General features: G+C 46.4%; 1 protein-coding gene across 1 annotated transcript in view; it reads left to right on the top strand.

The window, feature by feature from the left end:
• LOC8043409 (myosin-VIIa) overlaps positions 1-25917 on the top strand; it is a 129596-nt gene that overhangs the window by 44434 nt on the left and 59245 nt on the right. The window contains exons 2-4 of the mRNA XM_029967799.3: positions 20120-20177; positions 24313-24426; positions 25153-25299. Coding sequence (XP_029823659.2) covers positions 20160-20177; positions 24313-24426; positions 25153-25299 — 279 coding nt within the window. The 5' untranslated portion in view covers positions 20120-20159. The remainder of the gene's footprint in view (positions 1-20119; positions 20178-24312; positions 24427-25152; positions 25300-25917) is intronic.

Raw genomic sequence — 25917 nt, 5'->3', positions numbered from 1 at the left:
AAATCTTCACAGTTCGCCGTTTATTAAAGAAGCAGTGGTTTCAATTGTTAGCCGTACTGATTGCAATATAAAAAAGGTCGTATTTCCCACCGTTACTAGATCAACTCAGTTATGGAACTTCCCATAGACGCTGTACATTGGAGGGGGTTCGAAACCGTGTCCGATTATTTTGCAGCTAGGTGGCGCTGCCGGCGCATTATTCCACGCGTTTCCGTCTGCTACTGCTCCGCGGCTGCTTGCGAGTTCCCACTCCTCTCGAGGTTCAGCATGGTTTTTAGTTTATTTTTGCCCTTTCGCCACTAAAAATTACAATTTGAGCATGAAAAGCGCTACGACCGTTTTGGCATAAGCTTTGCATTATTGTAAAATGCTGCTGCCTTAGCTATGCTGACAGCGCGAAGCGTTTCGAACAACCCAAATTCGTCGGCGCCCCAATCCCGTGGCTACAATCGGGGCAAGTTTGTACATACTGTAATAGCAGATGTGCCGATGACTACCAACTGCAGCAGAAACAATTTGAAAGTCGTCTGCTTTTTTTCTCCTTTTGGTACTGCAGGCCTCTGGCATGGACCCTCGGTCTTTCTGTTCTCACCGGCATCTCTTTCTGAGTGCAAATAAATATTATCATCATTATCATTATCATTACTGTCAGAAAAAGCGTCGCGAACATCCATAAGCTCAGTAGGCCAGATGCGCCAGATGCAACGGCCATGTCCGATCTCTATGGCAACGGCCACAAGCGCGCTGTCAATGATGATGATAGCGAGTATTAATGCGGAGCGCGCGCCCTCTAACAGGCGCCACGCAAAGGGACCCCCCTTCGGAGCGGAGTTCCAGAACTGAGTTGCTTCTAATAACGTTGGTATTTCCTGCATTCTGGCTATGTCAGAATTAAACGTGGTGACACTCATGCAAATGAAAAGGTCGACTTAAAATCGGAACGAGGGCTGCCGCAGAGCGCCCTGCTTTGAAATGGGTACCCTGTGACACTGACAACATAATTACAGGCGACTTAATTTTTTCGTGTTTCTTTTATGTGAAAGGCTGCTGCCGAAAATACCAGTGCGGTGAAAGTACTCATTCGGGGCACCAGTTTATGGGATAAAACTTTGTCTTTGGCTCATCAACACCTTGTCTAACTAAGAATTTTTTTTTCTTCTCAGAAGAAGAAAAAAAAATTGTTGAGTTTGTGTTCGCGCTGTGTCGCAGAGTTAATACGGTCTGCGAGATTCGCCGAAATACATATACAAAAAAAAAATACTTCGACGAAAATTTATTGGATTAGAAATCCAATTACACTTTTTTAGAAAAGTATTTACATACAAGGTACTAATAGAACGAGAGTATTTGATTATCTTCAAATACTTTTACAAATGCAATTTTTTCCCATAGTCTGACACCTTAGATTTAAATTTAACCCCGGGTAAAGATCAGACCGTGCCCAATTAAAGAATGGAGTAAGATAGGCGGGTACAACGTTAGGAAACACGAATGTATTTAGTACTAGTTTAATCTAAAAGGCTCAGTTGAAGCAGTAAAGCCTTTTCAAACAGCGTGTGGTTGATGTAAGAAATTAAATCAGCCATCTAAAAAGTCAGTCATTGTACTCACCTCGTTCATTCATTCTTCTACTCTTCCTTTCTTTCCGTGTTTCTTATGAGCAAAGCGCAACAAATGTCATGCTATTTGCGTATGACTCCCACCGCGAAGCATCTGATTGCGAAGAACAGTGCCCAAAATTGTATTGGTTCAGTATTTGAAATACTCAATTTTCAGTATTTAACTACTATTGACAAATACATAATTCATTGTGTAATTAAGTGCGAAATACAAAATATTCAAATTATATTAGACACATATTTCAATTTTCAAGTACTTATATTTGAAATACTGTTTATCCCTGCAGCCTGAGTACAATCCCAACCTGCCCCTGTCTGTGTACGCGTCTCTTTTCCCACTTCCAGATGACAGCGACGTCATCGTCGTCACGCGACCGCGTCATGTGACGAGCCTGTGCACAGACACTGGTGTGTCTGTGTACACAAGGAACAGCTGCGATTGTTTGCCTCCAATCTCCACTTTATTCGTGACAGCTGTTCGTTCCGCCTGCAGCCATTTTGTGAACCCGGACCTCGCGTTTTCTTTCTTAATTGTATGTGGTTTCTTGTCTTCGTAGCTTTGCGTGCCGTGGTCTGAGGCCCAGAGCACGATTATTACGCGCATGAATGGGCTGAGCCAGCGTAACCCAACGCGCAGTCTCTCGGACAATCTAGGTTCATTGCGTCATGCGCCGCCGCCGAGAAACCGTCTCGCCTGTTTTGTGCGCGTTCCGCTTGCGTCCGCTACCGTGGCGTGATGTACAAAGCTTGCATTATGCATGAAACAATTTTTTCTAAGAGATGGACGGGACTTGGAATACTGTCGTGCACGCGCGTGTGGGCGTTAGATACGGATGTCGAGGATATGGCAGCCTAGCTAGACGTTGTATATGGTTTCAAGGGCATTGGGTCTCCTGTGAAGCCATCATTTATGTCTATGAACCCCCCCCCCCCCCCCCCCCTTCCCCCCGATCTCCCCCCTTTCTGTAACGAAATGTCTGTTGTGCTTCCACGAGGACACGGGACGCTTTTCGATTTTTTTGAATAGGTGAAATATAGTTATTTATACTCAAAAACTGCATTCGGTACTGTAAGTATGATTTACACCCCCAGGGGTGGATTTATGGGTCAGGCTTGGGGGGCGGGGCGCGGGGGGGGGGGGGGGGGGGCGGGGCGCGGGGGGGGGGGGGGGGGGGGGGGGCGACGGGGCGAGGTGGCGCGAAGCGTCGGCTAGATTTATACTGTGGACTTGAATCTAGCGGCGCGAAGCGTCGGCTAGATTTATATTGTGGACTTGATATTTACCGCGTCACAAAAAACTAAACATTACAAGTTTTAAACAAAAAAAAAAGTTTTGCGCATTGTTCGTACGTTGCGCAAAGTAGTCCTTGGTTGTCGGAAAAAGACGCGATGCTTTTAGCGTTTGAACCGCGTACGTATTGATAAGATAACATATATCTAATCTATAATACACTTACATATATCTTGATTCTCTACATAGAGGGCAAAATTAGTAACACCCCGCGAGGAGCCGGACTTTTGTTTTATGGCAGCTCTTGAGGTGAAAACGAGTATAATCAGCTCTGGAACAGTTAACACCGTACTCGGTCACTGCCTTCAAACCATGAAGGTAATTACAACTGATAGGGAGAACTCTATGATAAGTTGATAGTGAGCCCCTGGTTTTTAGGTCTTTCTCTACGAAGCGTCTGCTGTCACAGTGTTCCTTTTCAAAGACCCGTCCTTCCGCCGAATGAACTAAATGTACTATAAAGGTGTTTCATTTTAATTAGAACAGATGTATTAAACAAAAAGCCGTGAAATGTACACTAACGCGGTTTGTGCGGGTGGGTTATTAGGCCACGGGGGACATAGCGTGGGGAATAGACCCCACGATAAGTCGGATAATTAAATAACGAGTGTTAATTAACTCTTTAATGAGTGAAATTAAACTTGTAATCCCTATGGGAAGCTTGCTGAACGTCATCGAAAACCTCTAAATCGGCCCATTTTAGAACGACACGTGGGAAGCGTCGGGGTGCACCAAGGTTCGCGGATGATTATCTAATCATCCTCGTTTTCACACCGCTAGTGATGTTGAACATGAGGTCCCCAGGGGCCTTACTTGAAAAGCCTCATCCGCGCCACCTACCCACCAGGAATAACAGCGAGAAAAGCTGGGCGAGGAACTGGGAGACGCGACGAAAATTAATCTTGAAATGGGGCGTTGCCTTAAATCGACGAGTTCATTACACGAAATGGGGGCGATTTGACTGTATCGTCGATATAAAAGCGGTAGTAGGAACCCTTTACGATTTTCTTTTCTCTGTTGGCGATGCGGTCAGCTCGTGGCCAGCCAAGGAACGGCAGCAGGCGAGGGATCAGAAAGAGACAGAGAGAGAGAGAACCTGAAAGGGTCAAGCGGGCGTGTTAGGCGGTCAAGCGCTACCGCGGTGCGACCCACATACTTCGGTCCAGGAGCGACGTTGTTGACCCACTTGGGGTCTGTGGACTCTCCCGGTCCGTCAAGGGGAGCTCGCGTAGATGCCGGGAATTCCGAGGGGAAGGCACGCCATCGTTGAACTTCAAGCCCCCGTTCGATTGAGCTGTCTCGCGTAGGCAGAAGTAGCTAACGTACAACCAATAAAAAAAAAAAGGATAGTTTTTTTGTTTTTTTTAACAGGTTGTAAAGTTGATTTACACATTCGTGTTTGCTAACGACCGAGTTCTTGCGCGAGAGAGCACACTGGCACCCAGGCGTCGTCTATATGAGGTGACCCTGGAACTCCATTTCACTAGAGCGAAGGTTTTGCAGTATTTGCGAGATCGTACCACCTATGAGCAATTATCGTTTTTAACATTGTCAAGAGTTTTTAAGACAAATAAAAAATAACAATCCGCCAAAAAAACAATTTACGGAAATCGCCATTGTTCTACGGCTACCCGGTAGATAACGCCAGCGTGTTCTCTCCTCGTAGGAGATCACAAGAGGTTGTGATATTCGGTCGTGAGCAGTTGCAGGCATGTTGCAAGCCATACCTCATGGACGGACGGGTTAATGCCTTAAACCCTTCCAAATTGGGCGGCGGCTTGCGCCACCTAGAAAGCGTCACCGATCGCCTGTGGGGAAGGAGTCGCCCATCACGTCGCAATAGCGGCTAAGAAACACGTCGGAACAACAACATGAACTATTCGTCCGTGTTTCTGACACGGCGCATCTAACCTAATGCTGCATCAACGTTTGACTGAGGCGCAATCAGTGAAGTCGCGATTGGACACGAGTTTCCCAGGCGAGCGGTGACTCAGCATTCGTGTCTTAAGAAGTTGACGATTCCAGTCCACGAGCCTCTCATTAGATAAACACCGAGCTCTGTAGAATACAAAGTGAACAGTCCCCCCGCCCCCGGGTTCGATCTCCTCACTCTAGTGCGCCGGTGGCAGGGTTGAACGACTCGTGACTGATCGAAAACTATTCCGTATCTTCTGCATGTGTGTTTCTCCGCGTTCCTTCTCCAGCTCGTTTCGTGCCCTTACATTTTCATTAAATAGGCAGCGGTTAAAGTCCTTTGTTGTCCCAATATCACCTCAAGGCCTGCGCGTGACGTCATCATTGGTGGATCCCCGCAGGTTTTGCCTCCCCAAACATACCCCAGCTCAGGCAGTGTCTGGCGACTGTCTTTTGTATGGTGTTTTATCAGTGTGACGTGCGGCTGACGCTTCACTAGTCAGACAGAGATGTGGGAGTCGCGCTTGATCCAGACGCCGCCGTACATAGCCATCGCCCGGGAATAGATTTATGCACGGCGAGAGAGACAGACAGACACACACCGAGGTCGCGTCGAGGTAAACGTGACGCAACCTTTGGGTCAGGCGCGCACGCGAGCACGTATTCGTGTGGACGCCCACGTTTGTGTATGCATGGAGAGGGGGTTGGGGAGACCTGGCGCGGTGAAGGTTGTCGTGCGTTCCGTTTATAGAAGGGCCTGATCGCCGCTTTTGAGTCCCTTTGGTACGCCCGGCCTTGGAGGGAGGTATGGAGGGAAGGCCGCGGCTGTGTTCTTGAGGAGAGCCAAGCTCGCCGCCCGCTAGGTTGGCTTTGGGTATTACGCGGACACGGAAACGGCGGACCCCTTACGTGTCGCGAAAGATCTTGATTAGATTTCTTGTTTTCACACTGCGCTGGCGCTCGACGTATTTCCACTGGCCGTTCTGGAGCCGCGATATATTTCTGTGTCCGTGTGTCTTTGTGTGTTTGCTTTCTTGCTTCCTAATGTTTAAGATAGAGCTAGAGCCCCTAATCACGCTACGCTTCAGAGCAATGACAACTAAATTCATCCATCTTGGTTCTTAAAAGCATTGTTTCCAGTTGTCTGGAGGCTTCATCCGAATAATCGCAGGAAAGGCTTTTCCGTCCTCCAGAAATGTTCGGGCGGTTCGCGACAGAGCAAAACGGTATTGCCCGAGCTTCCCCCCGCTGCGTCTATAGAGCCGATGAAGTCGCATTTTCGAATCCTAACGATCTCCAACTGCGTCCGATCTGCGCTAAGCACCAACATGGCGGCGCCCGCAAGAAAATCGGGGACGAATGGAGTGCCGATACTCTAAGCCTATTGAGTGGCTCCATTCCAAACCACATCAGAAGCCGACCGGAATTTATCGACTGAACAAAAGTGTTAGCAATCGTAAATGTCGTCCAGAGGCCGCAATCAGCCTCTCCCAAGGCTCCTGCTCCGTCCCTGCCGCGCGCTGCGTTTCGTCCCCCGCGGGGTCAAGGCCGTCCCTTTGTGTCTGGCTCCTCGTCGTCGGCCCTCGCATTCCAGCGGGGATCAAAGGCTGTCGCCTCCTTGATCCCGGCTACAGGTTTTGTCGCGCTTGGGAAGTCCATATACCGCAGCCCCCGTCGGTGCAATGTTGGAAGTAATCTTCTGCACCAAGTAACGACGTTACCATGCAGAGAGATTTAGTAGATCGTTCCGATGACTCCGACAACGATACTCCGCCGCCGACTTTGAGCGTTCATCGTATCGTTATCGGGTATCGTTATCGGAGGTATCCGAACGCTCTACTAAAACTTTCTATTAGGTAGTTTTAGAATTTCGTTTTGGGGTAACAATAGCCGGTACTCTGCCGACGCGAGTAGATCGTTCCGACGCTATCGGAACGATCTACTAACTCCCTACTGGTGACGAGTAAAGTTTTTCAGTGACATACACTCGTTAGGATCCGAAATCTCGTAACGAGTAAAGGAATTTTGTTACTGTTTTACTATAATTGTCCATCAAATTACATTACTCGTTACAGCGTACTTTTCATTAAAATTAGCCACGTTTTCCGTCCCTTGAAGGTCCAAAGCGCCATCGTGACCTTGCTGTATTCTACAAATTTGTCAAACGTAGGATAAAAATATGAAATCGTTCTGTAAACGTTGAATTGCTGTCGAGGCTCATCGCTGCCAAATACTGAAAAAGTAACATTTGTTTGTTGCTGGAAGTAACTGTAACGGAATTTCATTACGTTTGCAGGACTGTAACGAATCTCTGTAACGTTTTATTTACTAGCGAGTAACGCTATTTTGTTACTTATATTCGGTCACGGGCACCACACTCCGTAGGTGCCATTGCGGGCCAGCTGAAGTGCCCATTTGGCTGATGGCTCAATTTGCCGGAAACGACCAATTCGGCTGGACGCTCCAATTTGGCTAGAACCTCCAATACGTAACCAGCCTCCTCTACGTGTCTAGATCCTTGACTTTATAGCCAGGTTTGCACTGCGTACCATCATTATTTCATGAGTCACATCTGGCAGATATATAGGTTTCTGAAGATACAAACGCTTGTCTAAGGATGCGCTTATTTTTTTTACACGTGCGTCGTTTTTGCATGCGGTCTCTTGATCATGACGTTCATTTCCAAAAAAAATGTTATTTGTCAAAATCATGAAGGAAGTATAGAACTAGAAGCACCTACTCTTTCTGCATTACCCCTGAAGCGGAAAGTGTGACCCCGCCGAGCTTTCTAAACACTTCATCGCATAATATATAGAAAGCGGAGTGAAATTGATTATATGTGTACCTCGTTGACTTTCCTACGCGCTTTTATTGATTCATCTTCGTAAAAAGTAACTTCCGGTAAGTGAATAAAAAATATTTTCCGTTGACTTTGTTGCCGATGAACGATGGATGGATAAATGCATAGATACGGCTCATTCAACACGATCTAGAGCGATCAAAGCCATCACACTGCCCGAGCCGGACTCTGAGCGTTCTTCGTCGCGTTGATTGGGCACAAGAACAGCCGAACTGTGACGCAGCACTCGTATCCAATTCGTGTGTGCGCTCACGACTGTGATGACGTCGTTGTATTGGCTGAACCTTCTAAATCGGGCGGCGGCTTGCGCCATCTAGCCAGCTGCGGCAGCGACAGCCCGCGGGGGAGACGATACTGCTGGTGGCCATCCAAAGTTGGCACGATCACGACGAAAGCACGTGAAGACCGCATTGAGGCCTACTCTTCCTTCCTTCCTTCCTTCCTTCCTTCCTTCTGCAGTTCTCGCTCCGCCGTTGTTCTACGAAGCTTGGAAGTGCGGACGGCTCCTCCGAGGAAGAGCACCGCGTTCGCACGGTACTTTACTCGCAGCCGGGGAAGATCCAGGCAGACAGTCAGTCGCCTCTCTTCGTAGTTAGCTCCAGGAATTCCTCATGCGCTTGAGCTTCCTCCTTTTCTTTTTCTCTTTTTATTATTCGCTCGCACCTTTGCTCGCCACACCGTTCCTTCTTTGGCACCGTGTGAGAAATTTTTATCGCTTCTGCTGTTGTGTCGAGTTCGCGCGCGCGCGCTGATGGTTTTGTTTCTGCGGTGGCGGTGGAAGCATTGTTGGCTGACGGCACCTTACGTTTCTTTCCTAGGACCGCTTTTGGTTTGTTCGTTGTCTTTGTCCTCTGTGCTCTGCGGGGACCGCCTTTTGTTTCGTCGCCTCGCGTTGCTTGTTTTGTGTTTGTTCTCCGCTCTGTCCGTTTGGTGTCGGCGCGGTCGGTTTATTTCTGTCGTGTTCTCGGCCTGACGACCTCGACGCCAAGGTTTCGTGCATATTACGAGCGCTACGCCTGGGGCGTCCCGATGAATGAGACGAATGTCCGAAGTTATAGCGATGTCCTTAGCGCAAGAATAAAAATTAATTAGTATAAAACTGCGGCGGGGACGAATCGACGAAAGGGGGTAACCATAGGCCTCTTTCACAAGGGCGCCGCCATCTTGAAATATCTTCACTTCCGGTATGGGCGAAAACATTGTTTTGCCGTCCCTACGCCAATAGATTACATTTAAGGTATAAGCGTGACCGTCACCCATTCTCGCTTTGTCTCCTCTTTATTTTTTTACTATTTGCAGACAAGCCCTAGCAATCGGTCAACCCTTTAGCTGCACAGTTTTGCAACCAGTGGTTGTCAGTTACGAGCCATCACCTCCAATATATTCGTCTATCTGTTAGGCCTGTTGCAGAATGTTTTCTCAAACTCTATTCAACCGTAGAAAAAAAAATATAAATAAGCCAATGAACTGCGTGCACTTAAACTCCTCCCGTAGGTGTTTTTAGGTGGTTATACTCAAGTTTTGTGAGTGTATATTTCTGGGGGAATACATGCAAGAAAAGAAAAAAGTATTATTTCTATGCATTCGGCGAAAACCGGAAACGAACCGTCTGGGTGGGGTACTCCCACCAATAACGTTCTGGAACTCCGCTCCGGAGGGGGGTCGCTCTGCGTGGCGCCTGTTAGAGGGCGCGCGCTCCGCATTAATACTAGGGTGCCTACATACGCGCTATCATTATCATTGACGGTGCGCGTGTGGCCGTTGCATCTGGCCTACTGAGAATCAGGCGTGCTGAACTTTGCTCGTCCATCAAATCAGCGTGCCCAAGATAATAACGGCGACAGAACGAAAGTAATGCCCCCAACGCAATCGAAGCGGTCGGATACTTACGCTCGTATTGGGCGTGCTGCGATCACGGCCAGCAATGGAATTGCCTTGGTAAGACGGCACATCTACTATTACAGTATGTACAAACTTGCGCTGATTGTAGCCACCGGGTTGTGGCGCCGACGAATTTGGGTTGTTCGAAACGCTTCGCGCTGTCAGCACAGCTAAGGCGGCAGCATTTTGAAATAATACAAAGCGTATGCCAAAGCGGTCGTAGCGCTTTTCATGCTCAAATTGTAATTTTTACTGGCGAAAGGGCGAAAACCAACCGTAACCCATGCTGGTCGCCGAGGAGTCGGGCTGGGACTCGCAAACAGTTGCAGCGGTTGGCAGCCGCGGAGCAGTAGCAGACGAAAATGCACGGATTAATGCGCCGGCAGCCCCACCTCGCTGCAAAAGAATCGGACACGGTTTGGGACTCCCTCCAATGTACGGCGTCTATGGAAAGTTCCACAACTGGGTACTCCTAGATGGTACCATACACGTTCGGATCTGCGCTGATCGAATCTGGGCTTTCCCGTAGCTTTTCGAACAAACGCTACTTCTTGCTCAGTCAGCGTATATGCGATGAGGTTAAAACTATTAGTACAGGTCAATTAATTATAATGTATCACCGAAAACAAGCAAAAAAAAACACTTGAAGAAAGAGTGAACAGAGGAGATCAAAATTATATTTCAGATTGATGCGCCAAGTAGCCACAACAACACTTTCAAATTACCGCTGAAGCCCCTCCGTCCAGGCGTGTTCGGTGGCAGGAAAAATATCGTGACGTATTCTACAGAGATCTAAACATTTCAGCGCTTTCCGCAAGACCCGAGAAATCAACGCTGAACGTGTTCGCTCTCAAGTGGCCCACTCATGGCAGTCGAAACGTATGACGTCTTACACCCAGCGGTTGGTTTTTCGGTTTTTCTCGCGTCTTTCGATACGTTCTGATCAAATGTTTGTGATACTCGAATTCAAGAGATAAAAATATTAGGAGAGAACACTGTTTGCGGAAGCTGCGGGGCTGATGTCATGCTCTCTCCTAGTACGTCTCACCACCTTTGGGTGGCAAGCCAGCGCAAGCGGCGCCAAAATCAGAAGTCGGAAGGACCCCGGAATTTGGCACCATTTCCGAAAATAAGTGATGCGTCTTGGATTACTCCTGCGCAATGCATACCAGTTACAAATCACCGCGTATAAGGGAATGAAAGGGCATCATGAGGGGGATCGGTGGCCGGGTGGGCTAGCGTAAAGGCTAGCGCACACTTAGCGCACACCAGCTCGGAGTACGTGGAGCGAAAGCTCGCGCTGCAGAACCCATGTATCCTGGGTTCAATCCCCACCCGTGCCCATTTCGATCTGGATGAGCATCGTACCGGCGTGCGGTCGTGTATCACTACTGCGTGATGCACGTTAAAGACCCCAGGCTAGCGGCTGTACTGCAATGGCAAAATTACTCATCTACAGTTGGGAGACTCGTCGCCCCTGTGAGGCAGACCAAGTTCTAGGCTGTATAAACATACCACAAAACCCCCCCAATTGCATCAACTTTTGTCTTCTAGAACTAAATCAGCTTGTTTCTTAGTTAACTATACAACAATGATTTATCTGGACATGCAATTGTTAATATTGGCAACATTGCATGTCGCTGTTATTTTTAACATTCTGGAGTCAGAACCTTGTTTTACCAAAATGGGGGGATGAAACTTGCATTGACACTCCAATTATTAATTCTTGGAGCAACGTGTCTTTAGGTAAAGATTTAAATTCTTGTCAGTTGTTCTAAATGTTAAAATTTTTACAAGTGCACTCAGAGGCGGACTTAGCAGTTTGCTGCCCTAGGCCCTAGCGGTTGTACTGCACTGGCTAAATTGCTCATCTACAGCTGGGAGACTCGTCGCCCGTTGGCTGTAAAACATACACGCACCAACTGTTTTAACATACACACAAGGGCATTAGGAAAAATTCTGTTAAGGAGTACTTTACTCTGAAAGTACATTATATTTATAGTACTTTACTTCAAGTACATTGCACCCAGTGTACTTACTACTTTGCTTGAAGAACGTCCCCTATCATTTACTTCGTACTTTACTTAAAGTACTTTTTAGTTGTACTTTACCCAACATAGGAAATGGCGCGTTTTTATTTTCTCGCGTTTTTTTTTTTTTTGTTTTTTTGTTTGTGATGTTACTCACATTTTGTAAAAACTTCGAGTAGATAAATGTACGATGTGAAAATACCGCTGTGAAAGGTTTCAATTCATTTCGATTATTGGCTGAATTATGCGATATATATTTATTTTTTGCACGACAGAATAGCGCCTGAAAGTTAAATGAGTGGAGTGGCTTACCTGAGTACGGGATTTGCAGACGCGATCAACGAAGGTTGACGGTAGCCAGTTTCCTGATTGCGTATAAAATACTCCCCGGAAATCCGGACGCTTCGAGTTCTAATTCTCTTCCGGTCGCAATATCCTGGCTGCTGTGCCATTAAATTTTTACGCACAGAACATGTGCGTTTCTGTTTACGCGCTCCCTCGTGTTCGCTTCACGCATGGCGGGTATCCTACCTCGACCCCTTTTTTTCTTACGTAACTATAGTTTCTGTTCGCAACTAAAAAAAAAATAAAGAAACATCAACGCAATAAAACTTGTTTGTGTGCTCGACGCTTTGCTTAAAATGCATTCTTGTTTGTTTTCTTGTCTGTTTTAATCTTCGATTCACGTCGCTTGAGGAAGTTTTGGGCAATACCTGAGGCGAAGACCCGGAACAGTTTAATGAAGAAACAAAATCGCATCGCGTACGCTTTTTTTTTTTTTTTTTTTTTTTTTGCCATTTTAGTTTATTTTAGTCTCGAATCTCGTTGTACCGACCTATTATTGTAGTAAGCCGGTGACTTTGTCTTTTTTTTTGCGTTTTGCGGCGGTGGCTGTTAGTGCCCCTTCCCTGCAACAAATGCTCATGTACAAACCCAAAACCCCGCTCTAAAGCAGAGACACTGCTCTCCCTCCCCCCGTCGTCTCTCACACACGCCAAAGCTCAAGAAGCAGGCGAACTTGCGCTATACGTATAGCAAACCAGCGCGTCAACGCAGGTTGACATCTTTTTTTTTTTTTTTCTTATAAGCTCAGTCATAACAAGTCCGACTTTAAACCGCTTGACGTCGCTATCAGGTGTTATATTGTACGCAGTTCATTATTATAACTATTTAATATTATTGTTTAATCTTGCGTTACGTGATCATTTTATACCACCTTCGCATTGACCCAGCCACGTGACACCGACCTTGAACGCTTTACACAGCGACACAGTGTTCGTTGACCGAAATCGCAACACTGTGGCATCTCGAGATTCATCGCTTGACAGCCGAGTCTTCGAACAAAACGTCTCCAGGAATAGACTTACCAAGTATATCTACAAGCGTGAATTCTGAGAAGGCAATCTAGTGCATGGCGTCGTCATTGTGTGACGTTCGGGGCTCAGTTGGTGTGCGCACTTCTTATGATCACTTCAAATCTGAAGATGTTACGACCACTATCTAAACACCGTCCTTTTTACCCTTTACGTATCTCTCTCTACCTATCGTAGACGATATCGAAAGGTACACGTGCAATGTCTCGAGTGGTGGGTTTATCTTCGTTCCGTAAGTGAATCGCGTTGATTTAGACTCGTTTTGGGCAGTGGAGAGCGAGTTTGTCTCCCCCGTCGTCATTTGTTACTTATATTCATTCAGAGTGTGAGAACGCCACCTTTCTGACGCCCGCCCTCGCTCTTGTTGTTGCCTTCCGTCGTGCTTTGGCTGCACGTGCACGCTCGAAGCTCACTGCTCCGCTTCCCTTTCCCTCGGCGATGTACACGCAAAAACACGTGTTCACACTTGTGCATCTGAGGACTCAGTTTCCGCGTCCGCAAAACGACCGCTGCGCCTCCGCCCTCGCCTTTCGCATGGCTCTTGAGCCCGTGCACATACGAAAGATACGGCACCAGAGCACTATCTCCCTCATTCAATTACGGCCGCGGTTGCGGTGTGGAGGCGAGAATGGATGGAAGGGACGCGGAGAATGAAGAGCGGGGCTGGACGAGATAACAATGGCGCTCGAAGCCCATCTGGCTGCTTGTCAAAAGGGGGACGACAAAGGCTCCGGCGTGACAAAAGGGAGGCCGCTCGCTCGTGCTTTCGTCGGAAGTGCGTTGATCCGGTGCGTGTATGCGCGAAGTTGACCCTGCCACCGAGGGGCTGCGGGCTCTGCCCAGCTCTGTGGAATGCCACGCGGTGAAAGTGAGGTTTGGTGGGAGGGGGTGAAGAACCTTCCCGTTTGTAGGAAGCCTTGATACTTGTACAGTGTGAGTAGGTTTCTTTTCATCGATCATGTGTGTGCAGTGAATGTTTTTTTTTTTTTTTTCTTCTTTCGCGTATTTCGTCTTGGCTTAACGTGGACTGCACCGAAGGCTACGGGCGTTTTGGTTGGCACTCCCGCTGCTGTGAATTTCACGAAAACGGTCGAGGCTATAAAAAGGCGGGTACCGAACTTTGGAAGACTTCATGGTTGACAGGGTTGTCGCTAACAACACGCAGTGCAGAAAAAAAGAAAAAGAAAGCGCAAGATTTGTTGATAATGGAACCAACAGTTAAAAGTACAGTGGGGGATGTTATAAAAAATAAACAAGTAAACGCTCGACCGACGGTCAACCTATTGTAAAGTAGCAGAACACAGAGAGGACCTCTTTCTCAAGGCCATTGTTTGTGCCGCCCCTTTGTCTCGGGCTCTCCCTTTTTCGTGCCGACCGAGGGCCGACCGCCCGTGGACGGCACTTGCCCCAGTTTCCGGCCTTGGCAATTACCATCCGCCGTCCGCTACCGTACTTTGCCGCTCAGAATGGCAGCGGCATCGCTTTTGTACGCGACACCCTCGCCCTGAACTGGCGGTGGACGTTCGTAATTCATGCATTCACCCCTAAGCTGACAGTGCAGAGGGAGCTACGCGCTCGCCGGACCAATCAGCGGCCTCCCTGCCATTTACAAACAAGCCTGCGTTTTGGGGGCACTGCGCATGCGCACAAGCCAGATTCGCGCGAAAAGCTTTTGCGCATGCGCAGTATCGACAGCAGCGCCACCGCAGTGACGTGACGTCAGAGAGTATCACCCGGGCGAAAAGTGCCGAGTCACTGAGCTGTTGGTGCATGCACAGCGTCTGATATACCGCACAACAGAGCTGCAGCGCATGCTCATAGAGAAAGATGGAAGTTCCTCCCTCCTCTCTCCACACTACCAGATCGAACGCTGGAGAGGAGGTTGCCTCCTCTTCAGCGGTCGCTCTGTTAAAGTGGGGAGAGATGGGAGGAGCTTCCCTTGAACTCTTAACCTGACACTGAAGTTTTCCAAAATGTGTCTTTGGCGCACTCAAAGACAAGGAGGAACGCGCCAATCGGAGGGTAACATAAGGGAGTTTTCGTTAGACCCCTTTTCCTCCTCCGCTAAGCCCTCCGCAACGAAGTTGCTACTGCGCCTGCGGGCCGATAGCCTTGACTGAAGAGTTCCGGGTATCGTAGCGGCTTGCGGAGGGCGTTACGGGACGGCGAAAACGATCTACGAAAACTCCCTATAGAGAACGCACAATAAATGCGCGCTGACAGGGCAGCCAAGCGCGCACTGTCTTTGGTTGAGGTCGAGGGGAAACAAAAGCACGTGGACGCATTTAGCGAATAAACAAACGCAAAGGTTCACGCCGGGCGTGCCGAGCCCCGAGGCTACGAGTTGATCAGTATCAAACGCACAAGACACTGAGCTGGGGCTTGTTCTCACTCATTGGGCATGAGTCCCAGCTGCACGCGCCACTCGTGTGTCTAATATCTGTAGGTGACGCCTGAAATTCAGCGCTACGGCCTTGTCGTCTAAGAGGCGGAGTCCAGTCCACTCCATCCCAGGCACTTCATCATCCCGGAAAGTTCATCCGGTGCACTTCATACCGAAGATATCCCAAGACGTCTTTGCCCAAGGACATTCCATATTCGGACATTGTGAACGTTTGGCGTTAGATGGCGCATAAGTTTGCTGGTATGAAATGTCCTGGTATAAAGTGTTGAAGATGGAGTAGGCAGGCGAGCTGGTTTATGTTATACATTTTTGAAAAACCGGAGACGACGGGCGAAAAAGGGGACACACAGAAAACGCCCCAAGCGTCCCTGAAAGTGTCTTTGGTACGAAGTGCCTGGGATGAACTGTCCTGGGATGAAATGACCATGGGATGAACTGTGGTAGAGCCCTAGGAGGCGTTATAATGTGCCTCTGCGTGTGGTACAGGACAGGAGTGTGATCACGTGGCCAAAGATAGCCGTACGACTGTCCCAACGAGCACGTAGCGTCCACCGCACTGTCAGCTTAAGGGTTACCAGAGTCGCCGTAGTTCCTCTTCCCGACGCTCCCGTCTTCCCTTTCTTTCCCTCTCATCCCTGCTGGTCTTGGACAATGAGCACTTGGCACCGTCCGTCCGTTCGTCCGTGGTCCAGCGGTCAACGGCTCTTTTCTCTTCGTCGTCGCTTGTCTTTGTTCTTTTTTGTGGCCCACTGTTCGGCTGGCAGTTGGCCAAGTTCGCGGTTGGCTGGGCGTCCGTTGTCGGCGACCTCCTCTCGCGATCGCTGTCCCCGCGAATCGGAAGTCCGATGGGGACAGGGTTGTCCAGGAAGTGGGCCTTCCGGCGTTGTCTGTCCCCGCCGTGCATGACGACAGACGGAACGGCGCCTCAGCATAAAAAGGGCACAAGCTCGAATTTCGTTGGAGGGCCCTTTTAAAGCCGCCGTCACACTGCTCATGCACTCTTCGCTCCGCTCTCCTCTCCGCGCCTTGGCGAAGCCATTGCAGTCGTGTTTCTCATCGCGTTTCTTGCCTTGCTCTGTGAAGTGGCCTCTGATCCTTATTAAATTTGCTACCTAACTGCATTCCATTAATGTGTGCCTAACTTCTGCAGCAAATGTTATGACATGTTTTCACTAGTTTCACCTGGGCGGGCCGGATGCATGTGAAGAGGTTCAAGGGGCCATATAAATTAGTACTTACGCAGATTGAGTATGTAGGTGACTCTAGGACAGCGCAACGGTTAAAAGTACATTACTTATGACAACGAAGGTTTGCTTAGGAATTATCATCGTATGAAGCCAGTATTTATTTATTTCAATACCCTCCCCAGGGGCATTACAGAGGAAGTGGCCATAAAATATTGGCTCTGCATAAAATTCAAATTACGGCATAATCCTAGCAAAAGTGAGTAGTTAGAGCTTTTCTAAATAAGTCTATTGATGGAATAGTTACTAATGATGCGGGAAGGTGGTTCTATTCAGATGACGTTCTAGGAATGAAAGAATTGATGTAAGCTGAAGTTTCGCAATGAGGTATGCCAACTTTAAGTTTGTGATCAATGCGGGGAGAAATGAAGGGGGGGCTAATGAATAGTTTGTTTTTCACTGAAGCGTTGGAATGATAGATTTTATGGAAGAGGTGTAGACGAGATATTTTCCGACGTGAGGAAAGAAGGGGCAGGGCTAGGGTGGTTTTCATAGATGAGACACTTGCGGTATGATGATAGTTGCAGACTATGAATCGTGCGGCGCGATTTTGCAGGGCTTCGATGTTTGTTATAAGCGTTGAGTGACCTGGATCCCAGATTGCTGCGGCATATTCCAACTTTGAACATATTAAAGTCTTATACAAGAGAAGTTTTAGGGACATAGGGGTTAAGGAAAAGTTTCGTTTTAAATATCCAAGCATTGAATTGGCGTTAGCGATTATATGATCTGAATGAGTTTTCCATGATAGGTTAGAAGTGACGTGAACACCGAGATGCTTGAAAGAGGCTACAGATGCCAGCTGACTATTACATATTGAGTATGGTGATGGTGATCTGTTACGACTTCCAGGAAGCACTATATGTGCTCCCTGGAAGCATCGTACTTTGTCTTCACAAGACACTGAAAAGAATTGCTTTTTATTATATATAAGATATACATAAGATAGGCGACGAATGTTTGACTTGTATTTTATCTGATGCTCGGAATAATGGTAACCTCAACCTCAGGTGATTTGTTTGTTTATATTATTACACCTAAGGGTGCATTAGATCCTCATCGTTTTTGCGACAGAAACATATTCGCTGGCTCGGTTTATTTATAAATTTAAAGAAACTACACCCACTACTCGGTCACATATTTGCTGTCATTTAGGTACTTTAATATTTTATTTCGGATATCAAAATTTAATTTAAGTGATTAATTTGAACACAGAAGTTGGGACTTCCCGGGTTAAAAAGAACATACAAATTGAAACTTTTGTCCAGAGCAATATACGAAACTCGGAACTACTTTCAATCTATCCGAGTCAAAAGCAGTCCAACTGTTCGTTATGTAGCAGTAGCACAAGACTACCGAACCACGACCTGTTTTTTCGATTTAAAACGCATTCCATATCTCTTTTGGGGGAAGTGATCGTATGTTAGGGAGGGAGGTGGGGGAGTGAGTATGTGTGTGTGTGTGTGTGGGGGGGGGGGGGGAGGGAGGGAGCCGCGAGCCGCACTTTAACACGCGAAGAGCAGCATGCGGCTCGCGAGCCGCAGCTTGGCCACCCCTGCTATAGACCATTCCATTTAGCGCTCTCTGGACGGCGCCATTTTGTTCGACCGCAGTGCCCTCTCCACACATCCAGGAAGTTCAGCAAGTTCGGCGGGGTAAAACGAGAGAGATAACATGCGCCCGACTATGGCCCGACTCTGCTATACTCCGTTTCACCTTATGTTGTACCGCAGCGAAGGCTAGAACCGCGAGCTCACAACGTTGGCAGCTGCCCTTAGTGCACGAGAGCTTGTGCCAACGAGATGTGCCCTAGAGCAAGGAGCTCGCGCTTGTAGCCTTTCCTGCGGTACAACACGAGGTGAAACAAAGTACAGCAGACGACAAACCGGGAGGTTGCCGTTTTTCATCTTTGAGCTGTACCGGCGGGCTGTACCGGCGGGCTGTACCGGCGGGCTGTACCGGCGGGCTGTACCGGTGGGCTGTACCGAACATCGAACTCTCGCTCGTGGTTGCTGTTATGAAGTGGTTCGCGTTCTTAAAATATTTATGGCTACTCCAAAATCAGCCTTTAGCGCTCTGTTGTTTTATTTCAGTAAATGATCAATTAGCGTGTCGTTGTTCCGTTACTTTAATAGCAGTGGAGACAGCCGGCTGTACTACCCTCAGCTACTGCGTCTATTTCGTCAGGAGAGCACGTTTTTATTTATTATTCCAGACTTCCACTCATTGTCGCTGAAGGCCTATACCAGTACGAACATTGTAGAGCGAAAAAAAAGCTACAGCAACCGGATTTACTTTTCGCCTGAGAGATCGGCCATTCTGACACAGCTTTCCCATTCTTTTTTTTTTTTATTTGCACGCAGGTAACAGCACAATCGAACCCGGTTAGCTTTTTGTTGAGCACAGCATTACACAATAATTTGCATATGAAAATCCGCGCATCTGCGCTTGAAATTTCCAAGATGACGCGATTTTAAACAGAGTTTGAACGTCAGCGGGATGTTAGGTACAGCCCACCCGGCGGAGCAGAGGACGCACTGGGTGAGAGGGGGAGGGCATGTGTTCGCTTTCCGCTCCGAGGGAAAGGAAGATGAAACAGGAGGAACCTGACGCAACGCTAATGCTGGAAGAAGGAAACCCCCTCCCCTCGCCAGCATGTGTTTGCTTCCTCCTCTCCCACCTTCCTTTCCCTCCAAAGAATTCAGATGCAGCCCTCTCTCCGTAAGATTGACAGACATCTCGACGTCTAAACATTCAACTTATAATTTCTTTAGCGTTGGTCACTGACAGAATGCTATGCTTGCCTAGAGTAGGAGGATACACTACACTTTTCTAAAATTGTTCCTATGTTTTTTTTTCTTCCTTTGGATAACATTGTGGACTCAAACTTTATTTTTGCTGGGGGCTACCAGTAGGCAAATTCTCGGCCTTCAATGCCCACAGTTTTTTTCTGCAATGTAAAAACACTGTAAACTTCTTTTTTTTTTTTTAACACCAAGCATTTGTTTTTGTTCTTGTTTTGTGCTCTCAAGCAAGGTGATGCATTTTTGAGGATATAATACAGTTTTGAGTACATCTTTATATCATCCCGTCTTCTCGTCCTTTGAATTCTTCTTTGCAAAGAGTGGTTTTCAGGAACACTCTAGAAATGAAACACGCGCCTTCTTTGTTTCTTGGACGGATAGCTTTCTGAAGTGCTCCGTTTTGACGTGTCATAATCTTCCCAACCGTGAGCAATGAATACGACCCGTCATCGTCTCTTGTTATGCATCGTGAAAACCGTTTTGACAGCTCTTTCATTAGTCTGTTGCACGCGCGAATTTTTGACATCATCCGGTTCTTTCCGTTTGTCTCGCGTTTATTTGAGACTGTAACAAAGGGAGGATGATTTTTTTCTTTTTTTATGCTTAAGTATATTAATTGAATATAAAACCATTGAAGATTCTGCTGGCAACGTTGCAATGGGTAGAACAATGGGCTTATGGTTTTTTGTTTCCTTGCAGGCAGGAATTAAAGCTTTGATGCTGGACTCCTGCTGCCAAGATGGTCATAGTTACACGGGTGAGTCAAGGTTTTCTTGCGTGAGTTGCCTGTCTGGGTCACATGATTCCTACTCCTTGTGGGATTTGACTACGATGTACTAAAAGACTGCACTGTAATCTTTTTGTTTAACTTGGAAAGGTTTTGTTTCGCCTTACGATGTGCCACAACGGACGCTTCAAGTGTCCTGGAGGGTGTCACGTGGCTTTCCGCTTGGGCGGAGCGACGCACTGAAGTCACATGGCACGCGTGGAGGTTTGGAGTAGGTAACATGACTCGTTGGCGGTGGCGCTTTGCACACGCGCCACATTACAGCCACCATTGCTGACCTTCTCTTGTCTTACCGTGACACCGAGCCACTGATGTTGGCGTTGACGAGTCTCCACAAAGGACTACGCTGGGGAGAAGGGCACAGCAGAATTTAACATCGCAATAACGTATCCTGCTGTGGTAATGATGAAGTAAAGTGAAAGAATTAAGAGGAAAATAAAACTGAAGGTCAGTTATGGTGGCGCCGATGCACAGCTAAAGTCCTTTAATGTCGAAGAAATTATGTGCATATGATATGATTCAGACATGAACATTGTGTTAACTGTTCAGCTCAGAATATGTTTGTGCAATTTTTCTTCCCTTGAGCGATTGTATAACATTGTAGTTTTATGTAATTTATTTGAGAAGGGAAAAGGTAAAGAATTTAAAGACAGAAAACCAATTAAATAGAAATACTAGATTAAGAGCTTAGGACAAGCTCCCTCCACAAAGCCCTCCACTCATTCCACTTTAACAGTACAAACGCTGGAGTGGAGGCGAGTCCCCTTGCCTCCTCTCCTGTGTTCACTCCGCTAAAGGGGAGATAGTGGAGGGCTTTGTGGAAGAAGCTTGCATGTAGTACTTCACACTGTCACCGACTATAGGTCATTTATCCAGTTACAAAACACAACTACGATTGTCCACTAAGCAAAGATATTAAATTGAAGTAATATTTAATATTTATAATTGATTTTAGTTGCTTTTCTTTTAGAAAGCAATGTACAGCCTCTAGATTTTTTAATAATATCGCACGAATGCCGACCGGCTGGTAGATCAGCGCCTTGTCACAGCGTGAAACAGCAACTCAGCGAGGCTAGGCGTGTGCCTTCTTCCACACGCGCATAGTCTCGTTGACCTGCTTTTTCACGCTGCGACAAGGCGCTGATCTACCAGCCAGTCGGCGTTTGCGCAATATTGTTAAAAAATCTGGAGGCTGTACATGAAATTGTGTTAGATGTTGAGGTTCATTTGCCAATGTTCTGCCTTAATTAAGCAATACCTGTTATTCGCACAATGATCTTCAAGTCTCCTGGAGGATGTCAGATGACCTTCATCTTGGGCGGAGTGATGCGCTAAAGTCACGTGGCACGCGTGGAGGGTTGCTGAAGAAATTATGTGCATATGACATGAACATTGTGTGAACTGTTCAGCTCAGAATATGTTTGTGCATCTTAGGGCGCAGTCTTGGGCGCCCATTCGGCGTCGCCGTCAACGTAACCGCGCGCGTTGCATTATGGAACGTTTCCCCACTAAATTTAGCAGGGAAATTTTTCCGCTAAAATTAGCCGAAAAATTTCCCCACTAAGTTTATTGGGGAAAATTTCTTACTAAATTTAGCGGGCAAATTTTTACGCTGAATTTCGTGGGAAAATTTTTCTGCTATATTTAACAGGGAAATTTTCCTGCTAAATTTAGCAGGGAATTTTTGCGAAGTTTCTTCCGCTAAATTTAGCGAGGAAATTTAGCTAAAATTTTTCCGCTAAATTTAGCGGGGAAATTTAGCTAAAATTTTTCCGCTAAATTTAGCGGGGAAATTTAGCTAAAATTTTTCCGCTAAATTTAGCTAGAAATTTTTTCTGCTAAATTTAGCGAGGAAATTTTCCCGCTAAATTTAGTGGGGGAATTTTTCTGCTAAAGTTAGCGGGGAAACTTTTCCACTTAATTTAGCAGGGAAATTTTCCCACTAAATTTAGCGGGGAAATTTAGTGAAAATTTTTCCGCTAAATTTAGCCAGGAAACTAAATTGGTGTTGAGGCCACGTGACATCAATTTCCCCGCTAAATTTAGCGGAAAAATTTAGCTAAAATTTCGCGATAAATGGGAGGAGAGGAGGAGGGGAGGGTAGGGAGAGGGATGAGAGGCATATCCTCCCCTCCGTACCCTCCCCTCCTCCTCCTCAAGAGCTGCACTGTAATTTGGCATCATAGAGAACTGTAAACATCTTTCTTCCTTTTTTCCTTCAGTGAATGTATAATGTTATGGTTAGATTTAATTTATTTGAGAAGGAAAAAGACAAGGAATTTGAAGACAGAATACCAATTAAATGGAAATACTAGTTTAAGAGCTCAGGACAAGCTCCTTCCATAAGGCCATCCACTCTTTCCACTTTATCAGAGCAAATGCTGGAGGAGGGGCGAGTAACCTTGCCTCCTCTCCAGCGTTTGCCCTGCCAAAATGGAAAGAGTGGAGGACTTTGTGAGAGGATCTTGCACGTAGTCCTTCACTCTTGAACCTGTCACCAACTACGGGTTGTTACCCAGTTACAAAAAACAACTACGATAGTTCACTAAGTAAAATATTAAATTAAAGTAATATTTAACTTTATAATTGACCTTAATTGCCACTCTTCTGGACAGCAATGTGCATGTTAGATGTTGAGGTTCATTTGCCAATGTTCTGCCTGTTATTCACACAATGATCTGTTTAGCCTTTGCAATGAGGCAACATGCGTTAAATTATTTTGAGGCCGTGTCATTTGAGAAGAAACAAACATGTTATTTTCTGCAGCATCTGCGGTATGCCAGTTGCAATTGATTTACTTCCCCATTTACCCAAAAAGCCTTTTCACCTTTATTTCCAGGTAGTACTTTTCCTTGTGACAACTCAGAGTAAAAGATGCTGAGACACCTCTTATATCCCAATGTTGCAGTAAATACATTGGATGCCTCAAGACAACTTCAAAATCAATCTAAAGGAAATATCCCCTTCGGCTAGAAATGCCTTCTTTTTGCTTTATTGTCATCATAAGAAATGCTTGATTTGCTTAAGACCTTAAGCCAAATTTTTTTTTTTTCAGCTTAAGTCCATATCCAGCCAATGCTACAAGCACAAGCTTCGGGCTTTCAGTGTCCCTGCCAAGCACGCACGCTCGTGCAGTGCAAGCACTGTTCAGGGCCACATGCTCGCGCTTGTAGCATTGGCTGCCTCTGGATTTAAGCTGAAACGAGGTATAGACAGTGTAAATATTAAAACCCTTGTATTTAATTAACAAAATTAATTGGTTATCTCCACCCCAGCCAGCACAACAAAACACAGTAGCCCCAGCTTCCTCTTGCATCTGAGGGCTGACACGTCTAAGGACTCGTGCATCTGAGGGCTCATGTGTGCATCTGAGTACTCTTGCATCTAAGGACTCATGCATCTAAGGACTCATGCATCTAAAGGCTCATGCATCTAAGGGCTCATGCATCTAAAGGCTCATGCATCTAAGGGCTCATGCATATGAGGGCTTTTGCATCTGAGGGCTTTTTTATCTGAGGGCTTGTGTATCAGAGGGCTTGTTTATCAGAGGGCTTGTTTATCAGAGGGCTTATGTACCAGAGGGCTCGTGCATCTGAGGGCTCGTGCATCTGAGGGCTCTTGCATCTGAGGGCTCTTGCATCTGAGGGCTCTTGCATCTGAGGGCTCTTGCATCTGAGGGCTCTTGCATCTGAGGGCTCATGCATCTGATGGCTCATGCATCTGATGGCTCATGCATATGAGGGCTCTTACATCTGAGGGCTCATGCATATGGGGGCTCATGCATCTGAGGACATGAATTTTAGGGCTCATGCATTGAGGGCTCATGTATTGAGGGCTCAGGCATCTGAAGGCTAACATGTCTGAGGACTCATCTGAGTGCTCGTGCATCTGAGGGCTCATCCATTGAGAACTCATGCATCTGAAGGCCAATGCATCTGGGGGCTCATATACATCTATGGTCTAATTGCTGATGCACATCTGTGCTCTGAGGGCTGATGCAACTGTGGGCTGTGCACATGAGGGCTAATTCATCTGAGGGTTGATGCACCTAAGGGCTGATGCATCTGAGGACTGACATTTTTCTTTTTTTGTTTTCTGTATTCAGGGAGACTACATCTGGATAGAGCCCCAGGCCAAAAGGGAATTTGATGTTGCCATCGGGGCCCGAGTGGCCTCAGCAGAAGGGAGGAGGATACAGGTCATTGACGATGACGGCAAGGTGGGGCTCATTGAGGTCTCTGTGCTGCCACAGTGATTCACCCACCAAATCGTTGCACATTTTGAGATTACTGTGTTTGGCTATATAAAAGGGGAACATGACATCAAAGACTAACGGTGTCACAAACTTTTGTCTAACCTTGATTTTGACGTCGAAGAACCTAACTTTCACTAAAGTTCGAAGAAGTTTGACTTATGGACAGCGTTGCCTGGCTTCTACACATATATTTCGAATTTTGGGAAACAAATAATTTAGAAAGTAGTTTACACCATATAAAAGCAAAAATATGCACTTTTAATGCTTTCGTTAATTAATAATGTGAATCAGTGATGCCAAAACACGCAACAAATATTGCACTTTTCCTCCGCCAGGATGAGTCAACTGTTTTTTTTTTAATTTCGCGTATGCGCACAAAAGGCTAACCTCAGTCGAATCTTTGTCGAGCATCTCATTGAAAGTTTGAAAAAGTCGAACTTGGTCGAACTCGAACCTCGTCAGGTTCGCGACATCCCTATCAAAAACCTGTTATCAGATTTATTTTTAATTTAACAGCAGAAGCAAGTATATATTCTTGAAGAGCTTTGAGTGACTGATCAAATCATGTACCAGAGAGTTGGCATATCACTTTTGCCTTAAAACTTAAAACTTAGGTTACATTGGAAGAGCAGAGACCTTTACTTGTAGTAACCTATTTGTTTGAATTTGTTGTGTGCATCAATGTTTCAGGAACAATGGCTCACGCCAGAGAGGCGTATCAAGGCAATGCACCCGACGTCGATTCAAGGAGTGGAGGACATGATATCGCTAGGAGATCTTCACGAGGCCGGCATACTTAGAAACCTCCTGATTCGCTACAACGAGAACCTCATATACGTAAGCTGATCTGTCAACCTGCTGTAGCTTTTAAACATGTTGCAAATCTCCCAAAGACAGAAAGAATAACACACTTAGGACAAAGGGTTGTTGGACACTTCTTTTTTTACTTGCAACAACTTAAATTTCTTTTCTTTCTGTCATCTTTGTCCAACAACCGACACGCTCCCCAGTTTATATTGAGGTTCTCCCAAGGTTTGATTTCTTAAGGCACTTAACAATTTATCAGCAGCAACCCTCTAAACATTACTGGTACTATACTCGTTTTCACCTCAAGAACCGTAGTAAAACAAGTCCGGCTCCTCGCGCAGCATTACTAATTTACCCCTTTATGTAGATAATTAAGACATATATAGGTGCATTTTAGATTAGATATATGATTACCTTATCAAGACATATACACGTTTCAAATGCCAAAAGCACCGCTTCTTCCTCTGACAACCAAATCCTGTAAGAACTGCTTCAAGCAGCAAATGAACAATGAGCAAAACTTCCTTTTTTCTTGAGGTGGAAGCATGTATAGTGATCATTGATATTTTTTATCACATTATCATAAATATACCTAGTGGTTCTATTACAGTTTTGCTTCTAATTTTCATGACAGTGTATAGACCTTTC

The sequence above is a fragment of the Ixodes scapularis genome, unplaced genomic scaffold (genome assembly GCF_016920785.2).
Source record: "Ixodes scapularis isolate PalLabHiFi unplaced genomic scaffold, ASM1692078v2 PGA_scaffold5__190_contigs__length_132052651, whole genome shotgun sequence".
NCBI lineage: Eukaryota > Metazoa > Arthropoda > Arachnida > Ixodida > Ixodidae > Ixodes > Ixodes scapularis.
This window is presented reverse-complemented; position numbering and strand designations above follow the sequence as displayed.